This window comes from Lepidochelys kempii, chromosome 2 (assembly GCF_965140265.1).
Source record: "Lepidochelys kempii isolate rLepKem1 chromosome 2, rLepKem1.hap2, whole genome shotgun sequence".
NCBI classification, from domain to species: domain Eukaryota; kingdom Metazoa; phylum Chordata; order Testudines; family Cheloniidae; genus Lepidochelys; species Lepidochelys kempii.
Window position 1 is genome coordinate 58332575 of NC_133257.1, and position 23000 is coordinate 58355574.

General features: G+C 38.5%; 1 protein-coding gene across 1 annotated transcript in view; it reads left to right on the forward strand.

Moving 5' to 3' along the window:
• TRPA1 (transient receptor potential cation channel subfamily A member 1) overlaps positions 1–21594 on the forward strand; it is a 61434-nt gene extending 39840 nt beyond the window's left edge. Inside the window, exons 17-27 of the mRNA XM_073329391.1 lie at positions 4539–4637; positions 5729–5799; positions 6398–6545; positions 8766–8855; positions 9076–9245; positions 12508–12637; positions 13786–13968; positions 15277–15345; positions 19037–19147; positions 19756–19853; positions 21298–21594. Of these exons, the coding sequence (XP_073185492.1) occupies positions 4539–4637; positions 5729–5799; positions 6398–6545; positions 8766–8855; positions 9076–9245; positions 12508–12637; positions 13786–13968; positions 15277–15345; positions 19037–19147; positions 19756–19853; positions 21298–21496 (1368 nt within the window). The 3' untranslated portion in view covers positions 21497–21594. The remainder of the gene's footprint in view (positions 1–4538; positions 4638–5728; positions 5800–6397; positions 6546–8765; positions 8856–9075; positions 9246–12507; positions 12638–13785; positions 13969–15276; positions 15346–19036; positions 19148–19755; positions 19854–21297) is intronic.
• Positions 21595–23000: the final 1406 nt, after the last annotated feature.

The window sequence follows — 23000 nt, forward strand, 5'->3', positions numbered from 1 at the left end:
AGCCTGGTGAATACTTGTTATCACTTGACTTCACCTCTGTCAATCTGTGTACATGTATCAACTGGTGAAAACAGTTTCCCAGTACTTCGCCCTACCAAACTGATTCAGTGTCCTCCAATTAAACTTAATGGAAAAATTTCCATTGACTTCAAGAATTGCAGGGTTAGACCTTAGATTGTTTTGGTGCTAAAATCATGAAGTGTGTATTTAACATCCCTGTTCTCTAACCTTTGAACCTGTCATCACACAATTTCATAATATTCAGTACAGTCAGCATCCTTGACTCCAGCAACTTCAGCGCAAGTTGTGTTGATGTCATACTTAAAGTGTTGATGCATGTTCCTCCCCAGATGGTTCAGTAACATGAGCCAAACTGGGATAAGAAGAAAAAGAAAGAGGATTAATGAAATCAGAATTGCCATTTAAAGGCAATAGAAGAATATCCTTAAAATCTACACATCTGTCTGGAGACAAGGGGAGGAGACAGCTCCACACTTCGCTTGTGGAGGAGAGCACTGCTAAAGCCATTCTACTTAATCAGGAACCCACAAAAGGCTACAGTATTGATATTATGTAGTTCCTTGAACTGAAGGCCCTTTCAAATCTGATACTATAGTCATCTATTGAGTATATGGGCCAGTTGGTGAAATATGTATACAAAAGATGCTGTCAACTTTGTATATTGACAAGGGAAGAAATATCTTGTACCAAGAGATGTCCCTGATATGCCCTTTTCACCTTCTGCATGAGATTAGAACATAAGAATATAATAGCTGCCATACCGAGACAGACTGTGATCCATTTGCTTAGTAGTTGTCAAAGCTTCACTGGGAGTGGACAGAATAGAGTGATTATGGAGTGATTCACCCAGTCTTCTTTCAGAGGTTTAGAGTTGCCCCAAGCATGGGGTTGCATTCCTAACCATCTTGACTAATAGCCATTGATGGACCTATCCTCCATGAACTCATCCAGTTCTTTTTTGAATATAGTATACTTTTGGCCATCACAGCATCCCATGGAAACGAGTTCCACAGGTTAGTTGTGCACTGTGTGAAAAAAATACTTCCTCTTGTTTGTATTAAGCCTGAGGTTTATTAAATTCATTTGGTGACTCCTCATTTTTATATTGGATAATGGGTGAATAACACTTCTCTATTCACTTTTTCCACACCATTCATGATTTTATAGACCTCTATCAGATCCCCCTTAGTCATCTCTCTCCTTTTTTTAAGCTGAATAGCCCTAATTTTTTTAGTCTCTCCTTGTATGGAATGTGTTCCATACCCTTGATCATTTTTTTTATAGTAGTTGAGATTGAAATGGACACATTCACAATTGGCTTAGCAGTTCAGTGGATGTATATAATTGTGTCTGTGTATATATAATTGTGTATATAATTTTGTGTGTGTGTGTGTGTGTGTACACCCACCCACACACACACACACACAAAATGATATATACACGTACAGATACATCACATACACATAACGTAAATATATGCTTCCAGGTATGTTGTCTTATTTTCCTCTTTGTCCTGCAAACTGTTTTGAAGGTCAGTTGCTGTGATTTTCATGTTTAGAAATTGTTATAACTATAATTTAAACTTTAGCAATTTATAGGTCTTCAACTTTGCTAAGATACCTCTTAAAATTAATCTGGAATCAAAGGTTATAAATTTTCCAGAATATATGCTAATTTCTTAACCAGGAGAACAGGCGAAATGTTCATTTTTTGAGTCAAACACAGACCTGGTTTAAGTGGTGCAGCTGTCTTCAGTGTTCATAGAGTTGCATATAGATTCCAAGGCCTGAAGGGATCATTTTGATCTTTGGGGGGGAGGGATAGCTCAGTGGTTTGAGCATTGGCCTGCTAAACCCAGGGTTGTGAGTTCAATCCTTGAGGGGGCCATTTAGGGATTTGGGGCAAAAATTGGGGATTGGCCCTGCTTTGAGCAGGGGGTTGGACTAGATGACCTCCTGAGGTCCCTTCCAACCCTGATATTCTATGATTCTATGATCTAGTATGATGTCCTGTATAACACAGGCCACAGAACTTCCCCAAAAGAATTCCTAGAGCAGATCTTTTAAAAGAATATTCTGTCTTGATTTTAAAATGGTCAGTGATGGAAAATCCATCATGACCCTTGGTAAATTGTTCCCATGGTTAATTACTCTCACTGTTAAAAATTACACCATATTTCCAATCTGAATTTGTCTAGCTGCTACTTCCAGTCATTGGATCATGTTAAACCTTTCTCTGCTAGATTGATGAGTCCATTATCAAATATTTGTTCCCCATGACTTATAGACTAAGCAAGTCACCCCCTTAAACTTCTCTTTTGAGGTCAATAGATTGAGCTTTTTGAGTCTTGCTATAAGGCATGTTTTCTAATCGTCTAATTATTCTGTGACTCTTCCTGAAACCTCTCCAATTTTTTAACATCTTTCTTGAATTGTGGGCACCACAACTGGACACAGTATTCCAGCAGCAGTCACACCAGTGCCAAATACAAAGATAAAATAACCTCTCGACTATTACTTGAGATCCCCCTGTTTATGCATCCTAGGATTACATTAGTTCTTTTGGCCACAGAAAGCTTATGTTCAGCTGATTATCCACCATGACCCCCAAATCTTTTTCAGAATCACTGTTTCCTAAGATAGACCCCTCCATCCTATAAGCATGGCTTCCATTCTTTGTTCTGATACATATACATTTCCATTTAGCCATATTAAAACGTATAGTGTTTGCTTGCACTCCTTTTACCAAGGTACCCAGATCACTCTGAATCAGTGACCTCTCCTCTTCATTATGTACCACTCCCTCAATTTTTGTTTCATCGACATACTGTCTCAGTGATGATTTTATGTTTTCTTCCACATCATTGATAAAAAAATGGTTAATAGCATAGGGCCAAGAACTGATCCCTCCAGAACACCACTAGAAAAACACCCGCTCTGTGATGATTCCCCATTTACAATTACATTTTGAGATATAGCAGTTAGTCAGTTTTTAATCCATTCAATGTGTGCCATATTAATTTTATATCATTCTAGTTTTTAATCAGCATGCCATATGATACCAAGTGCAACGCCTTAGAGAAGGCTAAGGTAAATAGATTACGTCAACAATATTACCTTTATCAACCAAACCTGTAATCTCATCAAAAAATATATCAAGTTAGTTTGATAGGATCTATTTTCCATAAACTCATGTTGATATACATTAATTACTATACCGTCCTTTAATTCTTTATTACTTGAGTCCCTTATCAACCACTCAGTTATCTTGCTTGGGATTGATGTAAGGCCTATAATTAACAGAGTAATCCTGTTTATCCTTTCTAAATATTGGCACAACAACATTAGCTTTCTTCCAGTCTTCAGGAACTTTTCCAGAGCTCCAAGACTGTTTGAAAATCAGTATTGATGGTCCAGCGAGCTCCTCAGCAAACTCTTTTAAAAGTCTTGGATGCAAGTTATCTGGACCCGCTGATTTTAAAATGTATAACCTTAATAGCTGCTGTTTAACATCCTTCAGAGATACTAATGGAATGGAAGGAGTGTTATCACCATATTATGAGACTATATCATCTGTTTTTTTCCCCAAAGACAGAACAGAAATGTTTATTGAACACTTCTGCCTTTTCTCTGTTGTTGTTGATAATTCTACCATTTCCATCTTGTAATGGACCAATGCAATTGTCAGAATTCTTTTTGTTCCTACTATATTTTAAAAAACTCTGCAGGCCATAGCTTTCTTCTTACGTCCTTGGCTTCCCATATCAATTTTCTACATTAATAACTTCTGATTTATATTAATAACTATCAACTTCCCCTTTCTTCCATTTGTTAGACATTAATTTTTATAAATGCCTTCACATCCCCTGTAAACGAGGTTGTTTTTTTAACCAGGATGTGCTTATTCCAAACCTGAAAATGGCTTCTGAATATAAATTGGCACATCTTATTATCACTTCCAAAATCTAAAAGAACAGACAGTCACCTTACAGATATCCAAGGAAGCAGGACATATTTTTAAGTCTTTGTTGCTTTTACAATTGTGCTAATTTTGGATTTATATTAAAACATCTCATGTAGATTTTCATTGGATTGTGTCCACAACATTAAGAGATCATTTGGAAAATTAATATAATACTATCAGGTTTCTTTCTTATATTACCTATATAACGTTTACCTTGTAGTCAATGCTAAAATAAAATAAAAATCTAGAACAATTATTTAAAATTATAATATTTTAGGGGAAATACTCTTTAAGAGTATTTTAAGATCCCATTTATTTTACTGATAGTGATGAAAATCCATAATAATCATAGCTGGTCGTATAGATTGCATAGTTTTACTGAGTGATTGATAAGTACAAAGTGTCCATGTTGATAGATATTCTGCCACAACCGTCATATTTTTTCTGAAGAATATTTAATTTATTTTTTGTTTTGTTTGCTTTGATGTACCAAGACTGAACTGCTACATCAATATTGTCATAAACACACACTAATATGTGTATTTACTGTACAGATTGAATATAACTTCAGGTATCTCCAGTGTCCACTAATACTTAACAAAAAAGTAAAGGCAGATGAAGAAATTGACTATGAACCGCTTACCACTCTAAATGTAAGTTCTGTTTTTTAACTATCAAAATATTGTACATTGGTATTGTTGGAGCTAAAGGTACGGTTTTTTTCATTGTAAACCCTCTTTTCCAGGGGTTGTAACTCAGCAGTTTTAAAGCACATTGGGCTGAAACTTGAGCATTAATTTGCCAGTGGAAGTTCTTATAGTTTATATAATAAATATTTTAATCAGTTATTAGGTATAGATAGACGTTATGAACTTAAAAAGAAAAGGAGGACTTGTGGCACCTTAGAGACTAACAAATTTATCTGAGCATAAGCTTTTGTGAGCTACAGTTCACTTCATCTGATGCATTCAGTGGAAAATACAGTGGGGAGATTTATATACACAGAGAACTTGAAACAATGGGTGTTACCATACACACTGTAACAAGAGTGATCAGGTAAGGTGAGCTATTACCAGCAAGAGAGCGGGGGGGAAAATACCTTTTGTAGTGATAATCAAGGTGGGCCTGCACTTCAGATACTTTGAAAGGGTACAGTGTGTGTGGATGTACATGTATCTAAGCAAACTCATCCTTCATCACTTGTGACCACATCCTGAAATGTAAACAGAATTGCAGAAAAAGCATTTTTAAGGGAGGGATTTGGCCAGGGTACAAGTGGCCATGATGTATTCACCATTTCCTTTCTTCACATGCAGATTGCAAAATGTTTTATTGATCTAAAACAAATACCAATGTTCTCACACAACATTAGCCTCAAAGAATATTCTGTTCTTTCCAATTCAGTCATAATAAAATTAGATAAATAAGATCACTTCAAATGTACTGTACCTTTCAGTAGGCTAGAATTCATGTAAAGTACAGTGGGATCCTGATCTAACTGGGACCTGGGCCAAATGGGATAATAAAACATCTGGATAAACCGGAGAATGGACAGTGGGACTGCCCACTGTCAGCCCCGGGCAGTCGGTGGTTTGGCTGATATGGAGAGCCAGATAATTGAGGCTCAGATAAAGGGGGTTCTAGTGTACTGAAATAGGTAATCTAAACAATTGGTTTGTAACTGGGTCACTCAACTGAATTGGATATACTGTATGTTTGATACATTTGCTTACACATTTTGTAGGCTATGGTACGTCATAATCGCATGGAGCTTCTCAATCATCCTGTATGTAAAGAATATTTGCTCATGAAGTGGTATGTATCTGTTAATTGGACCGCCAAAACAGATATTAGAGTAAACTGTATTTTTTAATCTCTTAATCAGATTTTCAATAAAATGGAATATACAAAGAAACCCATTGCTATAAAAACGTTTATATGTCCTATGGAAAAGATTTGTTACAAAGAAAGATAATTTTAACTGTAGAATTTAAGTCAGTTTCACTCCCATCCAGTCACCCTGATAAGAATATTTAAATATCTCAACCATTAGCAGATAAAATAAAAAGGTTGCTTGAATGTTAGCAAAGATTCTTGCAGATTCTTTTGAACTTACAAGAGGCAGAAACTCACCCCCATCTATATTGGCACAAGTTTTATTTTCTGTTCCATTACAGAAAATCTGGTGTAACTTCATTAACTTCAAAGGAAACAAGAGCAGAGTTGGGCCCAGAGACCCTAAAGTCAGCCATTAAGCCTTTGTTCACCTTGAACTCCTGGGGCAAGGCCAGTCACTAAGAGTATTTATACACTTGTAATTGCATGGTTGCAACCTTAAAGTGCATTTCCCCATGATCACAAAAGGACAATTGGAAATACAATCTCACAAATATAACTTTTTTTCATCTTCCAGGATGGCCTATGGGTTCCGAGCACATATTATGAACCTCAGTGTGTATTCTCTTGGTCTCATTCCTCTGACTCTTCTGATCACCCGCATACGACCAGGAATATCTTCCAATGCAACAGAATCCCATCAAACAGGACCATTAGAGTATGAGGTACTATTTTTAATTAGTTACAATTTATAATTTTAAAACAGGGATGAACAAAAGGGATTAAGCTGCTTTTTAGTATGAAGTGTCTGAAAAAAATACACTTTCTGTCTTTTTCTTAAAAATAAAAAGCAGCAAAATGGGTAATGTCCAAAGTTGCAAGTTTGAAATCTGGCATGGATAGTGCTTTTGAATATTCCAGTGAACATTGGGTTTTACTTGGCCATGTTTTGTGTCTTTGACGTTCAGAGGCCACACAAGCACAGTACATTTTGCACTAAGCTCAAAAAAGTATGCAGCTAAGAAGGGTTGTACTGTGCATGACTAACTCTGCTGTAGCTATAGTGAAAAATGTAGCGTAGGAATACTGCTAAGCCATTGCCTCAGCCTGTGTTCATCTTGTAAGGGGTTAAAGAAAGGCTCCTGCACATATTTCAAGGATTTTCAAGATTCTTTTTCAGGATTCTTCCCACAACCCCCAGGCACTTTTAAATTGTAAAAGTGTTGAAGAAGGGCTGCTGTGCGACAATATTTATGATATCCTACTTGGGAAATAGAATACTATTACATATAAAAGACTTAATCAAAATACATACACACAAGTAAAGGTTGTGTACGCAGCCGTAACTTTGTCATCTGCTTAACCCGGTATCCTCAATATTCTGTTGATATAGATAGGAATTCATTATTTATACAGCACCATGAGTCAGCATTGTACTTTACACACAAATAAAAAGAAATAAGCTAATGGGCAGAGGAAATTAGAGAGAAAGATAGATGTTGATATCCTGTGGTGAGATAAGAACCTGAAAACTAAAAAATAGTGTTGAAGTTTACAATAGCAATATCACACATATGCAACTTTAATGTTTGGTGTGGTGGTGGTGGTATTGATTCTTTTTCCTTTCAGGTTTCCAAGAACACTCAAACAATGATTTTAAAATACTGCATGTTTGTTGTCTTTTGTGATATCATGATGTTCAAAATGAATATTAAGGTGAATATAAATCAACGAATGGAACAGAGAAAAGGGGAAAGGAAATCTAAATGATATTGCAATATCTCCTCCCCACAAAAACCCCAAAATATTGAAAATAATGTTAATTTCAGTGTGTCAGTTATATACACATGGTTAATATAATTATAAATGATTAAATGTGCCTCGGGCCTAGGAGGAAAATCCACAACACACGGTGTACTGGCGAGATCAGTGACAAAAACATCCAGAAACAAGACATACAGTAACTCTGCGTGTGACTTTGCAGTCAAGGCTTATGCATCTTGTGGAAATTGCTGGAATATGTGGCCAAGTTTTGCCCTCGCCTTGCCTTGCTTAAAACCATGCAGTAACTCTGAAGTCAAGATATGACCAGGTGTGAGCCAAGTACTTGAGGGAGCACAGTGTATGTGAGGCAGAGCTTGACCTATGGTGTAGATTTAAAACTAATTTGTTCATTTCAGATAATGGTTGACACCATTGATGGTTGACAGATAATGGTTGACAGATAATGGTTAATGGCAAGGAGGTGAGAGCAGCTCTGCTGCTGGCATGTGAATGTGTCTGAGAAAAGATATGACTAAGACATAGTCTGAATTTATTTAGTGAGTATGAAATTCACCAGTGGTGTGGGGGTCAGTATGAGGAATTCCATGTCACTAATGTCTTCCATAGTGGCTGCATTGGGAGACATCAAGGGAGAGTAGCCAGTTAAGGGTGCCTGCACACCCTTTAAGTACCATGGAAAGGATCCCTTTGCTAGGCATGAATACTGTAGGCCAGCATGGAAGATCATAATGGTGCAGAGATGATGGGCCACAGGTTCAGTGATTACACACATCCAGTGCAACACCCTGTGCAAGTGGTATAGATGGGAAGTGGTTACCATTTCAGCTCATAGGCTTGAATAGCCACTCTAGGGAGGCTGCACAGCAGTCCTGGTCGAAGACTCTGAGTTGTAAGGCTGAATTTCACCTCTGCAACCCCTCCAGTATAGAGCCTCATTATCAGTATAGAGCCTCATTGTCTGAACTCAATGCAGGTGGAGTGGATTTCACCATAAATGTTAATAGAACATTTTTATTACTATTTTTAATGATATTCTCCTGGAAAATTTTGTCCTGTGAATTGTCAGACTTGTCAATGCAACATGAGTGTCCTAATTAGAATTTCAGCCAAAGTTTCTATTATATTTACCATTTTGTTGTCCTTTCTGGTTTCTGTTACAGGATTCATACTTCATAAGAGTATGTATGTGTTTAGTTTTTACCATGAGTTTATTTGGAATCTGCAAAGAGATATTTCAGCTCTTTCAACAGGTATATGTATATAATTTATCATACTCTATTTGTCTTAATAATTTTGTTTGATATTAAAAACACTGCTAGATTTTTCTTTTATTATAAGTGAAATGCTAACTTAGGGTTGTACTCAAGATACACTAAAACTTAAGAGGACAGAAAAATATTATATAATTTATTATTTTTAATGGTTTCATACTTGTCAGTATGCTAATTTTTTCTCTCTTTCAAATCCTAGAAATTGAAGTACCTGTTGGATTACTCTAATCTATTAGACTGGATAATTTATACCTCAAGCATCATTTTTGTGTCTTCCTTATTTATTAATATCCCAGCTCACCTGCAGTGGGAATGTGGAGCAATTTCTGTATATTTATCTTGGATGAACTTCTTGCTTTATCTTCAAAGGTAAAATTTAGGTCCTGATTCTCCAAACACTTAGAATACAAACATTTAATTCATTAGGAATAATTTCATGGGTAAAATTATAACACATGCATGGATTAGGCCTTTGCTCTGTTTCTGTTTTCCCTAAGGAATTTTGAATTGTGATTCATTGTTTTTCATAATGAAAACTTCAAAGCACATAACACCAATTGAAGAAATAATAGATAATGTGACTAGCACTCTCCATGTCACTTTGTAAGAAAACAAAGGATCTTTAGTTTTTTTAGTGGCCTAAATACAAAATAGTTAAAATGTTATCTTGTATATCCTTTCAGCTTCAGAAAACAGGATTTTTTTTTTGCTATCATTTGAAAAATCTTAAAAAGAAAAAAGGTCTGAAGAGAAAGATTAGTTACGCCTAATAAAAGGAAATGTTTCTTGTTTTGCGTTATATCCAGAAGAAAGCAGCCTCCACTAGCCTAAGAAAGCCTGCCCTTTAGTTTTTACCTATGGAGACTGCCCCGCAACTGAGGAAAAGGTGGTTTTTTTTCTTTGTTTTTTACTCCAGAGCAGCTTTGTAGTATCATTTCATCGATTAAATAAAAAAACAAAAAATTTTCCACCCTCGTATTTGAACAAGGAGCTGGGATGGGAAAGATTTTTCCATGGCTGACTGATAGTCCTATCAGGTACTAATATGGTCCTCATTACCATAGTCAGGGCCAGCTCTACAGTTTTTGCCGCCCCAAGCAGTGAAAAAAACTGCCGCCGCGGATGGCAAAAGGAAGAAGCTGCTACCGATTTGCCGCCGCGGCCGGCAAAGGGGAGAGGCTGCTGCGGGTGGAACAGAGAGGCTGCCGCCGAATTGCTGCCGTGGATGAAGGAACTGCCGCCCCTTTCTAACTGCCGCCCCAAGCACCTGCTTGGAACGCTGGTGCCTGGAGCCGGCCCTGACCATAGCGTCAGGACACCTCATAATTGGTAGTGTACTTACCCTCACAACATCCCTGTGAGCTATGGAAGTAGTTACATCTATTTAACTAATTGGGAACCCAAGACACGGAGCTATTAAGGGTATGTCTACTCTGCTTTATAAACCCGGGTCTGTGGGACATTGGCTTGTGGACTTGGTGTTTCCAAGCCTGTGTTTGAACAGTCACACTGCATTGTAAACCTGGGTTTACAATTGCTCAACCTGGGTCTCTCAGCTGTGCTAACATGGCCATACTGATCCGCGCAAATCTTCTGACTCAGGTCTACAGCTTGAGCTCTGTCCACACTGCAAAATGACAGGGCTTGGGGACCTGCGTCACAGGGGCACTTGTGCTCTGACCCATGTCCCCCCAGCAAGATCTCAGCGCCAGGCTCCTAGGTGCTTGCTGACCCAAGTCAGATTGATTTGTTGATGGATGGAAGGGGAGCTTGGGCTCAAATCTCAGTCAGAGCCTGGGTTTGGTGTGCAGTGTATCCCCTTAGGGTACCTCTAGACTTTGAGCTGATGGTATAAATTTGAGCTTGAGAAGATGTACCTGCGTTAGCACTGATCAAGTTAGCATGTTAAAAATACAATATGACTGCAGTGGTGGAAAGGAGTAGCAGCCCTAAGCACATAACCCATGTACTCAGGGTAGCTAGCCCTCCCATTGCTGCAGCTACACTCTATTTTTAGCATGGTAGCCCAATAAGAGCTAATGTAGGTACATTGCCTCCAACTGGAACTGATACCTTTAGTTTGCAGTGTAGACATACTCTAAGGGTCTTTTACACTACAGCTGCTGCAGCAACACAACTATGGCACTGCAGCACCATAGTGTAGATGCTTCCTACATTAATAGAAGATTTTTTTCCCCATTCATGTAGTTTAGTCCATCTCTTTGAGAGGCAGTAGCTAGGTAGACAGAAGAATTCTTCTGTCAACTTACCCGCAGCTACACAGGGATTAACTCTATCTAACTATCTTGCACAGCTTACAAATTTTTTCACAGCACTGAGCAACATGGTAAAGCAGGGACTTGAACCAGGGTCTCCTAAGTCTAAGGCTGATACCCTAACTACTCGACCATCCTTCTTTGTCCTGGTGAAATGTTTCCTCTTCCCAAAGCACTTTTAGTTCTGTATGCCAGCAGAAACTTTTAGGTACCATATACATTGGTTTTCTAACCTAGTAGGCCTGACTCTTTTCTCAATTACATCATTTTACGCTGGTATGACTCCTTTGCCTTCAGTGGAGTTACTCCTGATATACACAATGTAAAACTCCTGATATACACAATGTAAAACAGAAAAAGATTAGCTCCTCTATTCCTAAAACTGCTCCTCTGAACTAACGCATAATATATCATTGGAGAAACGCTAAAGTTGGGATTTTTCCATCTGCTATGGCCCTTTTATGCTGCTGCGGCATGTCAAAGAGCTGTGAAAGCCCTAAATGTGGCTGGGGGAGGGAATGTGGGAATTCACCCAGTACAAGCTTTCTATAAGGCATCTCTAGTGCCCTGTGAGAACCCCACTGTAATCCCTGGTGTTGGGGCAGCTTTGGGGGTGAGTAGAGAGTGGGAGGGGAATATCACAGGCAGGAGGCGGTGGTGACTTGAGACATAGTGCTGCAGGGATTGTGGGTAGCACTTCTGTGCATAGGCCAGCTTGAAACAACTGTTACATAGGCAGCCCTCTGTAGCACAAAATCAGGAGGCTACAAAGGTGTCTTAAAGCTGTGGTAGCTTGCCTCTTGACCTCAACTGTGAGCTTTTTGCTGCAGCTTTTAGAGGTATAGCACATTTTATCCCTCGTTGCGGAAGAAGGAAGATCTTATAAATTGGAGAGTTGGCTTATCTCATGGTACCAGCTCTCTTTGTTTCTAGTGGCTAAGTCACATTAAAAGACTGCTATAATAGATGGACTGGTTTTCTAATATTACTTTTACATGTAATCAGTTGCTGTACATGGTACAGGGGGGTTAGGCATTTTTAGATGGAAGAGGAGGTGGGATCATGAATGGGAGAGAAGCCAGCCATGAGACAATCATCTTTCAATTAAAATGTGATGCACCATATTAAAAAATCTGAGAACCCCTATTCTAAACTTGTAACAAACTGGACTTTTTCCACTTTTGTGTGCATGAAATTAGAAAAATGTACTGACCATTTAAAAATCTTTCCTAGAAGCAAAATGACAACCAGGCAGCTTGCATTAGGGTTGTGCTCTGCTTTACAGATATGGCAGGAAAAGTAACCTGTTATAGTATTTGATGGTGGTTAATTTTTACCTACAAACATTTTCTTAGATTTGAAAACTATGGAATCTACATTGTAATGTTCTGGGAAATTCTGAGGACTTTGATTCGGATTGCTGTTGTGTTCTTTTTCCTGATATTGGCCTTTGGACTCAGCTTCTTTGTCCTTCTGTGTTCACAGGTTAGATTAATGGCATAGTTATTTGTTGTCATTGTTAATAATCCTGTTTGTATGTTTCCTATATTCAGATATTTGATAGATACAATTGATGAGGTACTTTAATAGTCTAAAATTAGGACAATTTATAATGTAGTGAAAAATAATTTCTATCTTTGAAAAAATAACATATCTATAATAATTCAGAAACCAATCCAAAAGGTGCTACTGTTGTTTTTCCCTATAAAAGAAAATATAGAAAGATAGATTGCCCCATAAGAACCCCAGAGTTGTTGGAGCTCTTCTTGCATAGATCTTCCCCAAGATTTAAAAAAAAAATTGGACAAGAAGTTCTCTGGACCATTGGTGTTAATTTTTAATAAATGTTGGAATGCTGGGGAAGTTCCAGAGGACTGGAAGGGTACTAACAGGGTGTCAGTATTTAAAAAAGGAAAAAACCTAGATAACCTAGGTTACTGTATCTAGATAATTGTACCTTGACATTGATCTTAGGTAAAATAATGGAAAGGCTGACACTTGACTCTGTCAATTAAGAATTGAAGAATGGCAACATGATCAATACCAGTCAACAAGGTTGTATGGAAAATACTATAGGTCTTGTTAAATGAACTTGGAATCATTTTTGAATGAGATTATGTTTGGTTGATAAAGGGGTATGTGTTGATATAATATACTTAGACTTCTGTAAAGTATTTGACTTAGTGCCCTGTGCATCAGAGAAATTGTCAAATTCAACTGTCAGAAGCCCTTTTACAGTAGCGCAGATGGGAACCCAATTTGTCCCTACATGAACATTGTAAATAAAAATAGAATAGGAGAGAATATCCTGATTCTGTGTCCCCTCATTTCTCTCCAGTCAGAAGTTAATCCACTTCAGAAATGCATCACTCCAGTTTGAATCACTCGGTATGGTATTTAGGACAATAGTTTTTGCAAGGCTGAACAGTCAATGGGGTTGCACCAGTTTACACCAGCAGAAGATCTGGTCCACTCTATCTTGTATTTGTAAATTGTATGGATCTATGTGCAAGTTTTAAATACACCACAACCAATATTCATGAATTGAGAATCTGGAAGAAAAAAAAAAGAGGGGACATTACAGATTTTAAAAATGTACCTGTTTACATTGCCTGCCTTATTTCTTTTTTCAGCAACATTACAAGACTCCGCTCCTTTCTGTAATGCAGACATTTGCTATGATGCTGGGAGATATTAATTATCATGAAGCTTTCCTTGATCCGCTGCTAAGTGATAATTTGCCCTATCCATTCCTGAGTTATACAGTTCTCATTGTCTTCACCTTGCTTATTCCAATTCTTCTTATGAACTTGCTGGTAAGTATTTCACATAGTAAAATATGGAGATTTGGGAACATAACTGTTTATACACATCATTATTGGATAGGATAATTTGTGTATATGCACGCTGATTTGCAGAAACCTTTGTTCATTAGTTAGCAACGTGACTTTTTTTTTTAAATAAGACATTGAGGTGTTCCCTTTTGCCTTTTTCTGGTTCTCTTTTCTCCATTCTTCCTTCATTTTACTACCTAAAACAAGTGTTTTTCTGTCATTGTTGCAGAACAAGTTTAAGTATTTATGTATTTAGAGCCAGATTGTGATGGCCCTTGTGCAACTGCAAAGTATAAGGTGGGCATGCAAGAATCCAGACCCTTATGTTGCCCTCCCTCAATATTAACCCCTATGCTCCATGGAGTCCAGAGATTACTGGTTCCTCCCCCTCCCTTAGGAAGCAATGAACCCAAAAAGGGACAGGGAAGGAAGCAAGATCATGGCCCCACACCAGCTGACAGAGCAAGGGTGGCACATCATGGAGAGCAACCTTGTACCAGCCTAATGGCTGGAGCAGTTTGTGTCCCCTACCCATGTCCATGGAGAAGCCATAGCAGAGACTGTGACTGTCTGAGGCATAATTTCTCCAGTGCTTCTCCTGAACTGATGTGGCTTAACAGTGCCGCCATCCAGGACATAAAAGCCAATATCTAGACCTAACTGTCGTAATTTACAGGTTGATGTTCTTGGAGCCATATTTAAACAAATTGCTTAAGTAAATCTCAGTGGGTTGTATTAAATAAATGAACCACTTATCCCCTTGGAAGTATTGTTGAACACTAAATGGTAGGACTGATGTAAATAAAAAGGATCAGCAAACTGGAACTGTAGCAAAGAGAGCGAGAGAGAGAAAATATTTTATGCATCATCTTTGCCTATGCCCCGTTAAACAACATGTTTGAGAAGAAATGATACAAAGATTTTTATTTTACAGGATGTTGGCCTGATCCTGCTTCAGTTGAAGTCAATGAAAGCAATAAAGGGCCTTAAAGAAGCTGTATTAGTTTTTGAACAGTTCTTAGAAGTAGTTAAAAAGAGCATCAGGTCTGCCAAATATAATTTGCTAAGAAAATGAAAATATAATTAAACAAACAATTAACTTTCTTGATTATGGATTTTAGGCATGCACAAATCTTCTGTGTTTAGTGGGTAATGTTCTGCTGATACAATATGATTTAGCAAAAGGCTTTTCAGATCATAATACCAGTGAGGAATATAATTTAAACCACGCAATGTAAAAAATCAGGTAATTAAAAATACTTGTTTGATTCTATGTTGTTGTATTTTTAGATTGGTTTGGCTGTTGGAGACATTGCTGAGGTGCAAAAATATGCTGCACTGAAAAGGATTGCAATGCAGGTTCGTAGTGTATGTTAGGTTTTAGGGTGTAAGTAGAAGATATAATTGCTTAAACATCACTTTGAAAGAACTGGTTTATTTAGCATTAATATTATTGGTCTCTAGTGTCGTTTTAAATATAATTTTTATCACTATGGTAAACTTGTATTCAAATATCTTTGTAAGCTAGGTAGGTTGACAAGTGCATTCCATCCTAAATCCCAGCTTTTGGTCATTTGTATAACTATACAAAAATTCCTTATAGTATGAAATTTTTCATGCTTTTAGCTAAAAATAAATTGTTAAAGTAAGTTTGAACAGTCAATTCAGCCAATTTTAGTTATGTGAGCATAAAAGCCAAAAATAGTATGTGTAATTTTGGGGATTTATTGCTTTCCCTTTGAAGGGAGAATCTATTTAGCCTAAAAATGATGAAGATACATGAAAATGTGAAGGATACCAGATCCACTGCAACATATTAGAGGCTCACTCAGTTGGGCAGAGGCTATGTATTGAAACGTGTTATATGGTAGCCAATGACAGTAATTAAGGAACTTAATTCAAAGGTATTTAGGTGCCTAAAGATGCAGATGGTGGGGTTTTCAAAAGTATATGAGCACCCAACTCATTTATGCACTTCTGGAAACCTGATTAGGAACCTATCTGCATTTATGGTGCCCCAAATCCTTTAAAAATCTAGGCCTTGGGGCTTGCTTACTGGAGTAAGGCAGCTTAGGTGACATGACTTTGTAATGTTTTCACTTAAGAAATCTGCAGGTGTGCTGCTTGGAGTTCTATACACACATTTATTTAGAACTCAGCCCACCTACCTGTAGGTTGTATGACCACTAGACTTCCATGAGTGGAAACGTGAAGAATATGCAATTGTCAAATAAGAAATAAAGGTTACTTATCATTAATTATAGTTCTTAGAATGTATTGCTTCTGCATCCTCACACTACCTTGGAGTTCTACTTCTCTAGGGCTCCAAAGTTTGGTGGAAGGAACCGAGGTGATTGGGAGAATACAGCTGTTTTGTAGTTCCAGCTTTGAACGTTCAGGAACTCAATGTCAAGAGGGGGTGCGTATGTGGCCCTGGTTTGCACTGCTTTCTAGAACGTTCCCAGAGCTTCACAATGCTGCAGCATATATCCCAGAAGTGTGCAGAGGCAATACACTCAAAGAACTACACTTACTGGTGAGTAACCTTTCTCTTTTGATGCTCACAAAACTCACAATTAGCTGAACTGACTATGTTCAAACTTCTTTTAAAAATTTGCTTTTAGCTTACAGAATGAGAAATTTCATCTCAAAAGGAATTTCTTTTGCTAGAGATACAAATGACTGAAAGCAGGGGTTTGAGATGGACTACAGAGGCAATTCTTGAAGAAGAAATGCATGTTTTGCACTTATTTAGTTATTGGTTGGTGTGATGGAGTGTGCACCCCACACCAGCTCTGATAGGGATAATGAAGGTCTAAAAGGCCAATTAGTTCACTTTGCATCACCTGAAAAAAGGAGGGCTGAGGTTAATTGAGAGTGAAGCCCAGATGGGGAACGGCAGGGCCAGCACTATAAAACCACGAGGCTGAAAGCAGAAGAGGGCTGCAGGGGAAGGAGTCTGCAGTTGCTTCCTGGGAGGAAGTCGGCCTCCAGGAACAAAGAGGAAGTCCAGTGGGAGAGCAAGCCCTGGGATCCTGTACTGGATTAAGGAGTCTGGTAAAAGGCCAGGAGGGGTGAAGTAGCCACAGGAGTTGAGTAGGCTCCAGTGGTAAACCCAGAACCAGGAAAGAGAAGATAAAGAGTAACCTGACTCCAGAGAGAGCGAGACCACAGATGAGAAACTGAAGGATGGGGCATCAGACTGGTTGAATGCTATTCCCCAGGCATGGTCACTAGGAGTCATCCAGTGATGTAGAGCACAGGTGGCTATCAGAAAACTCAAATATCTGTGTTTTGAAACTTCAAATGACCTATGTGATCTTTTCCATGTTTGACAAATACATGAAATACTAATGCTATGAATAATGGAAATGAGCTGATCTAGTATTTCATGTTTAAAGAAATAAGTATACATGTTCAGTATTTCCTTAACAGTTTCAATGGATGGAGGGTGTAGTAGAGTCCTCAAAGGGCCAGAACCCAGTTTGCAATCTCTCACCTCCCAGCAGCAAGGACTTTCCATCCAGTTCTTAACTCTTGTATGTGGCTTATCCTTGCCTCAGCATTTTCAACATCCTTAGTCTCTCATTACTTGGGGGAGTGGGGGAATGAGATTTATGCCCCTCCTGCAACAAGAGCAGTTGGCAGCGGATCCTTGGCCCTACCACTCCACCAGGCTCAGACCTCTGGCCCTATAAAATGTGGGACAATTTGGAGTGCCTAGAGCTTGCCTCCCTAAGTCACTTCCTACCATCCGTCTCCCCCAAAGTCTCCAAGTTAAATATAAGATAGCAAAAGAAAAGACAACTTCAGCCCCAGCTCAGCAGGTAGTCCTCTTCCTCACAGTGAGGCTTCTTTAGTGCCCTTGTTCAGGAGCCCTCAGGGTAGGTCTGTCTTCTCGCCAGCCTCTTCCCTTCTGAGCCGAGTGGCTCCCATTTAAGCTTCCTCTCAAGCTGGAGCATGTGCTGCAGGCAGGCTACCTGGGTCCAGTATTGTCCGTTAACCCCTGTGGGCACAAGATGGAGTTTGTACACCCCATCACAGAAGGATTCATCACTCAGCAGCAGCAGTGTAAAAAGGCCAGTGGAGCCCTAAATCAAGCCAGGGGAGAATTCCTACTGGAACCGGTTTTACACAAGGCAGCTTAGGCTACCCTACAGCGGCCCTACCGTAGACCCATGCCCCCTGCATGTCAGGGCATCATAATACCCACTCCGACTGCTGAATTGTCTCAGATCCTACCACGCTGACAAGAATCCAACCATCACCCTATTGCAGAATCTCTCCTAATTTCTCCTATTATTACTAATCCTATTAATAGTCCTGCAAACCCAACCTCTTCAAGTGATGGAAATCCTCTCTGATCTAACCTTCTGACAACTGCACAATCCTCCCCAAATCCCACTGAAACCCTCAATACCAGTCTCTCTATCTCAGCTGCTTACATAGCCCTCATCAGCAGAGTATCTGAGAGCCTCATAATTATTGATGTATTTACTCTTACAATACTGCTGAAAAGCAAGGAATTACTAGTATTCCTATTCTGCTGATGGAGAGCGGAGGCACAGAGACAGTAAGTGACTGGCCAAGGTGACACATTATATCTATGGTAGAGCAGGACATTCAAGTCTCTGAAGTCTGCATCCAGAGCCTTAAGCACAAAGCCACCCATCCTGAGCTCTGAGGCTGAGCTTTACAAACCATGCTGGACTCCAGATGTTTCCCAGCCCACCCAGCATCCACTAAACAAGTGTCTCCAGTGACTTTTTGTGTTCTTTCTCTATAAATATTTTACATTTGCATTATCTTGCTATGACTAACACATGACTTTTCCTCTTTTTGGCCATAACAACCAGACTTACATATTATACATTGGATGAAGGTCTACATTTCAAAACAATGAAGCAAATGGTTTTTTTTAACCTATTACCAGAATGTAGGACATTGGTGAGATGAAGGGCATTTACATCATCTGAATCATGTATTTTGATCTAAAGAGAATTGTGTTATGCTATGTTAACTACTACTCTAAATGCAAAAATATGTTTAGGTCAATCTTCACACAAATTTAGAGAAGAAGCTGCCATATTGGTTCCTAAGTCGGGTGGACCAGGAATCAATCACTGTGTATCCTAATAGGCCAAGATACTGTGGATTTATGGTAAGTTGATGTATCCTAGAGTAAAATGCTGACACACACTTGGGGCTCTCTTTTTCACGGACTGAAGTCAATAGGAATGTTGTCATTAATTTTTCAGTGTGCAGGAGTGGGACCAGAAGATACAATGTTGCCCTCATTAAAGTTAATGGCAAAATCTTCCATTGACATCACTGGGCACAGGATTAGGCCTCAAACTATCCACAACAAAAATAACATAACTTTGAAGAAACAAGTTGTGATTAAGCATCTATAGTTGGTCATGAGTTTTCAAGGAAGTATAACCATGTGAGAAGCTTGGCAGAGAAAGTCAAAGAAATATGAGATAAACTAATATAGTACAAACAAGGGTAATAGTTTAATGACCTGCAGCACAGAATATTTTTTTCCAGACTTTGAGGGAACATGTTATTGTGCTGACAAAGTGAATCTAGCTGTTTTCAAGCCAAATACATTTTCTAAACCAAAGTTATAAGGGTGCTAAAATATAGCTTTATGATAGAAGCTGCAACCTTCACTCTAGGGAGGAGAAATTGCTGCATTTATCTCCCTAGGGTTTTGTGCGTCACTGTTATGTCTGAATTGTAATGTCTAAACAATTTCTTGTTTAGAGCGTGTTCAATTATTGCTTTGGTTTTGAAGACTCTGTCACAGATGCTCAGAGTGCTGACACAACTTTAGAACTGGAAATTTTGAAGCAGAAATACAGGTATTTAATTTTTTTGTTTTATTTCTGCACTAATAAGCAGAATCAGCATTGCGAATATATTTTCAGTTAATGCCAGTGTCATAGCACTTAGTGTTGTACTCATAAAGTGAAATTAAATCTATCTAAGGTACTCAGATGGCCCTCATCACATAATATCTGAATATTTCACAATATTTAATGTATTAGATGCACAACAGCCTTGTGAGGTAGTGAAGTCTTATTGTCCTCATTTAACAGATGAAGAACTATGGCACAGAGACACTAAGGTCCAGATTTTTAAATATATTTAGGTGTTGCTGCATTCAGCGTTGTAACCCATAACTGATTTAGGAGCCTAAATCTTATTAAAAAAATTTGGGCCTAAATGACTTGCCAAAGGTCACACCGGACATCTGTGACAGGGCAGGGACTTGAACACAGGTCTTCCATGTTCTAGGCCAGTGATAGATCTCAGTGGTTCAGGAGCCAAATTAGCGATCAACATTGCCCAAAAGAGCCACAGAAGTGTGAATTTATTGTTTCATTTACCATATACTTGGTCAGTCATTTTGCTGTATGTATGTGTGAGTTTGTATGTGTATGTATGTGTGTGTGTGTGTATATATATATAATTCTCACAGCAGAATGACTAACCAAGTATTCTACAATTGATTAATAACGTAGTAAAAGGATCCTGATTGGTTAATAATTAAATCTGAGTGTTTTAATATCATGTGCTGCAAAGAGCCAGAGGCAACGCCTTAAGGAGCCCCTTGCAATTCCCGAGCCTCAGTCTGAGTATCATTGTTCTACCACTGGACCACCACTGGAGTTTTCAAAACACTCATTCAATAACTCATGGTAGACAGTTTCTGGGGATGGTTTCCATTTTTGTAATTAATTTCTTTTGTAAAAGATAACAAAAAGATGTACATGTCAAATTGCATTCTATAGGACTAATACTAAATCCTCAGAAATGTCAGTAGTCCCTTTGGGCCAGATTTAGTTAGGCAGGTGCCAAAGCACTTTTGAAAATCCTCTGGACACCAATCTGCCTCTTTAGGCACCTAAATACTTTTAAAAATCTGGCCCTTTTTACATCATTGGGACTATACAAATGAGTAACTATTGTGGATAGAAAGGGTTTTGCAGGATCATGCCCTGCAAGTGATAATTCTACTTCAGGATGGGACAGACCCCTGCTCTTATATTTAAAATGTATAGTTATATATCACTTTTCTTAAGGACCATGCAGCTCATTTTCCAACCCAGTATTCCTGAAATGGGGGAAGCACCATGGCATGAGATATTAAATATACTCTAGGGAACTTTTTTTTTTCTTGGCAGAGGTGTGAACTTGATGATCTAATAGGTTTTTTGCATCTTTAATGTTCATGATTCTATGAAATCTGCTGTAAAACTAGATTTTAAAATTTTCTCTATGTATATACTTATTTTGTTTTAGGCTTAAGGATATGTCAACGCTCTTGGAAAAACAGCATGAGCTCATTAAATTGATCATACAAAAAATGGAGATAGTATCAGAGGCTGAGGATGAAGACAGTAATGATTTATTTCAGCATAAGTTTAGGAAACAGCAGTTAGAACGCATGAACAGTAAATGGGATACTGTGTTAAAAGCTGTAAAATCAAAATGTCCCTAGCTCTAGCACAGCTGAAAATGACAACTCTTTCTGAACATGACTGTCACATCATATATTATCTGTAAAATTGCTTTACTTTAGGGTCTCCTCTCCTCTAGTGCCCATGTGTAATGTTAATGGTACTCACATCATGTACACAAGTATAGAACAGGTTCCTAATTAGGGTTTACAAGAAATACAGTAAACCTCTTAGCTCTGTATTTACTGACCTGTTCTGCTGTTATGAACATCTTTTTTTCATGGATTCAAAGTATATTAATTCCTATAATAACCTGACTTTGGGGGGAAAATGAGGAAGGGAATCACTTTATGTCAAAAATCATTTAATATAAAACAAGAAGCTGAGCCAGACTGATTTCATTGGGAGTTTTGACTGAGTAAGGACTGCAGGATCAGGCCCTGAAAGGTACAAAATAAATGTAAGATTGTGAAGCTGTTGTGCAACTGAAAGGCCAGATTCTGCCATCAGATAAGTACATCCTAAAATACAAATAGCACAATGCAGAATTTAGTTCTGTCAGTCACTTTGAACTATTGTCCTTTATACGTAGTATGTTTAAGTTTCAGTGTAGACAAACCTGGCATGGTGCTTTCCAGCACAGGTGAACAGACACACACTACTGCTGCTCCAGCTAGTGTGCTAGAAATAGCAGTGTGGCCGTGGCACCATGAGTGGTGGTTCAGGATAGCCAACCGAGTCCAAACCTGCCCAACCCACTGGGTACATATCCAAAGCCTCTCAGAGCTACCATGTATGTGTTTACCTGTGCTGGGAAGCATGGTCCCAGCTGCATTGTAGACATACCTTTACTCTGGGTTCTACCATAAGAACTCATCTTTTAGCTTAATCTGCACTTTGGGTCTTGTTATTTACTTACAGAATATAAAATGCATATGTGCAATAAAATAATATACATGTATGTATGCCATAAACATTAATTAAACTGCACTGTTGAAATGCTGCAATGTATTTTCGGTTTCAGAAATGGTAACAATAAACTGCTTATGTCTGTATTTGGTTGTCACCATTAGTGCTCTGCCTTTGTGTTCAGACATATTTTACTTTTAGCTTTTGCACATCATTTTACTCATTCTCTAAAGAATACCTTATTATTCAGGTAATGGTAAATTAAGTACTGAGAATGATGTCATACTATGTAGAACCTCACTAATCTACACAAAAGGCGGGGACCCTCAGTGCAAGTTAATGGCATTTGTGCTTTAAAACTGCCTAGAGTGAGGTAGCATATATAACACCGCACTATGATTTCAGTGAGGATATCACCTCACTCAACACTCTAACCCAAAACTGGCTATAGTCCAGAGCTGGAGCTAGTTAGTATCTGCTCATCTTCATACTCCCTGACACTGCTGCTGAATGAGAGCAGGGAAAGAAACAGGCTCTCTCTGTTCTCACAGCTATTCTGCTGGGACTACCAAAGGTGAAGTGCAGTCAGCTGCTGGATTGCTGAAGATTCCTGGATTCCTATGGGAGAACAGGAAG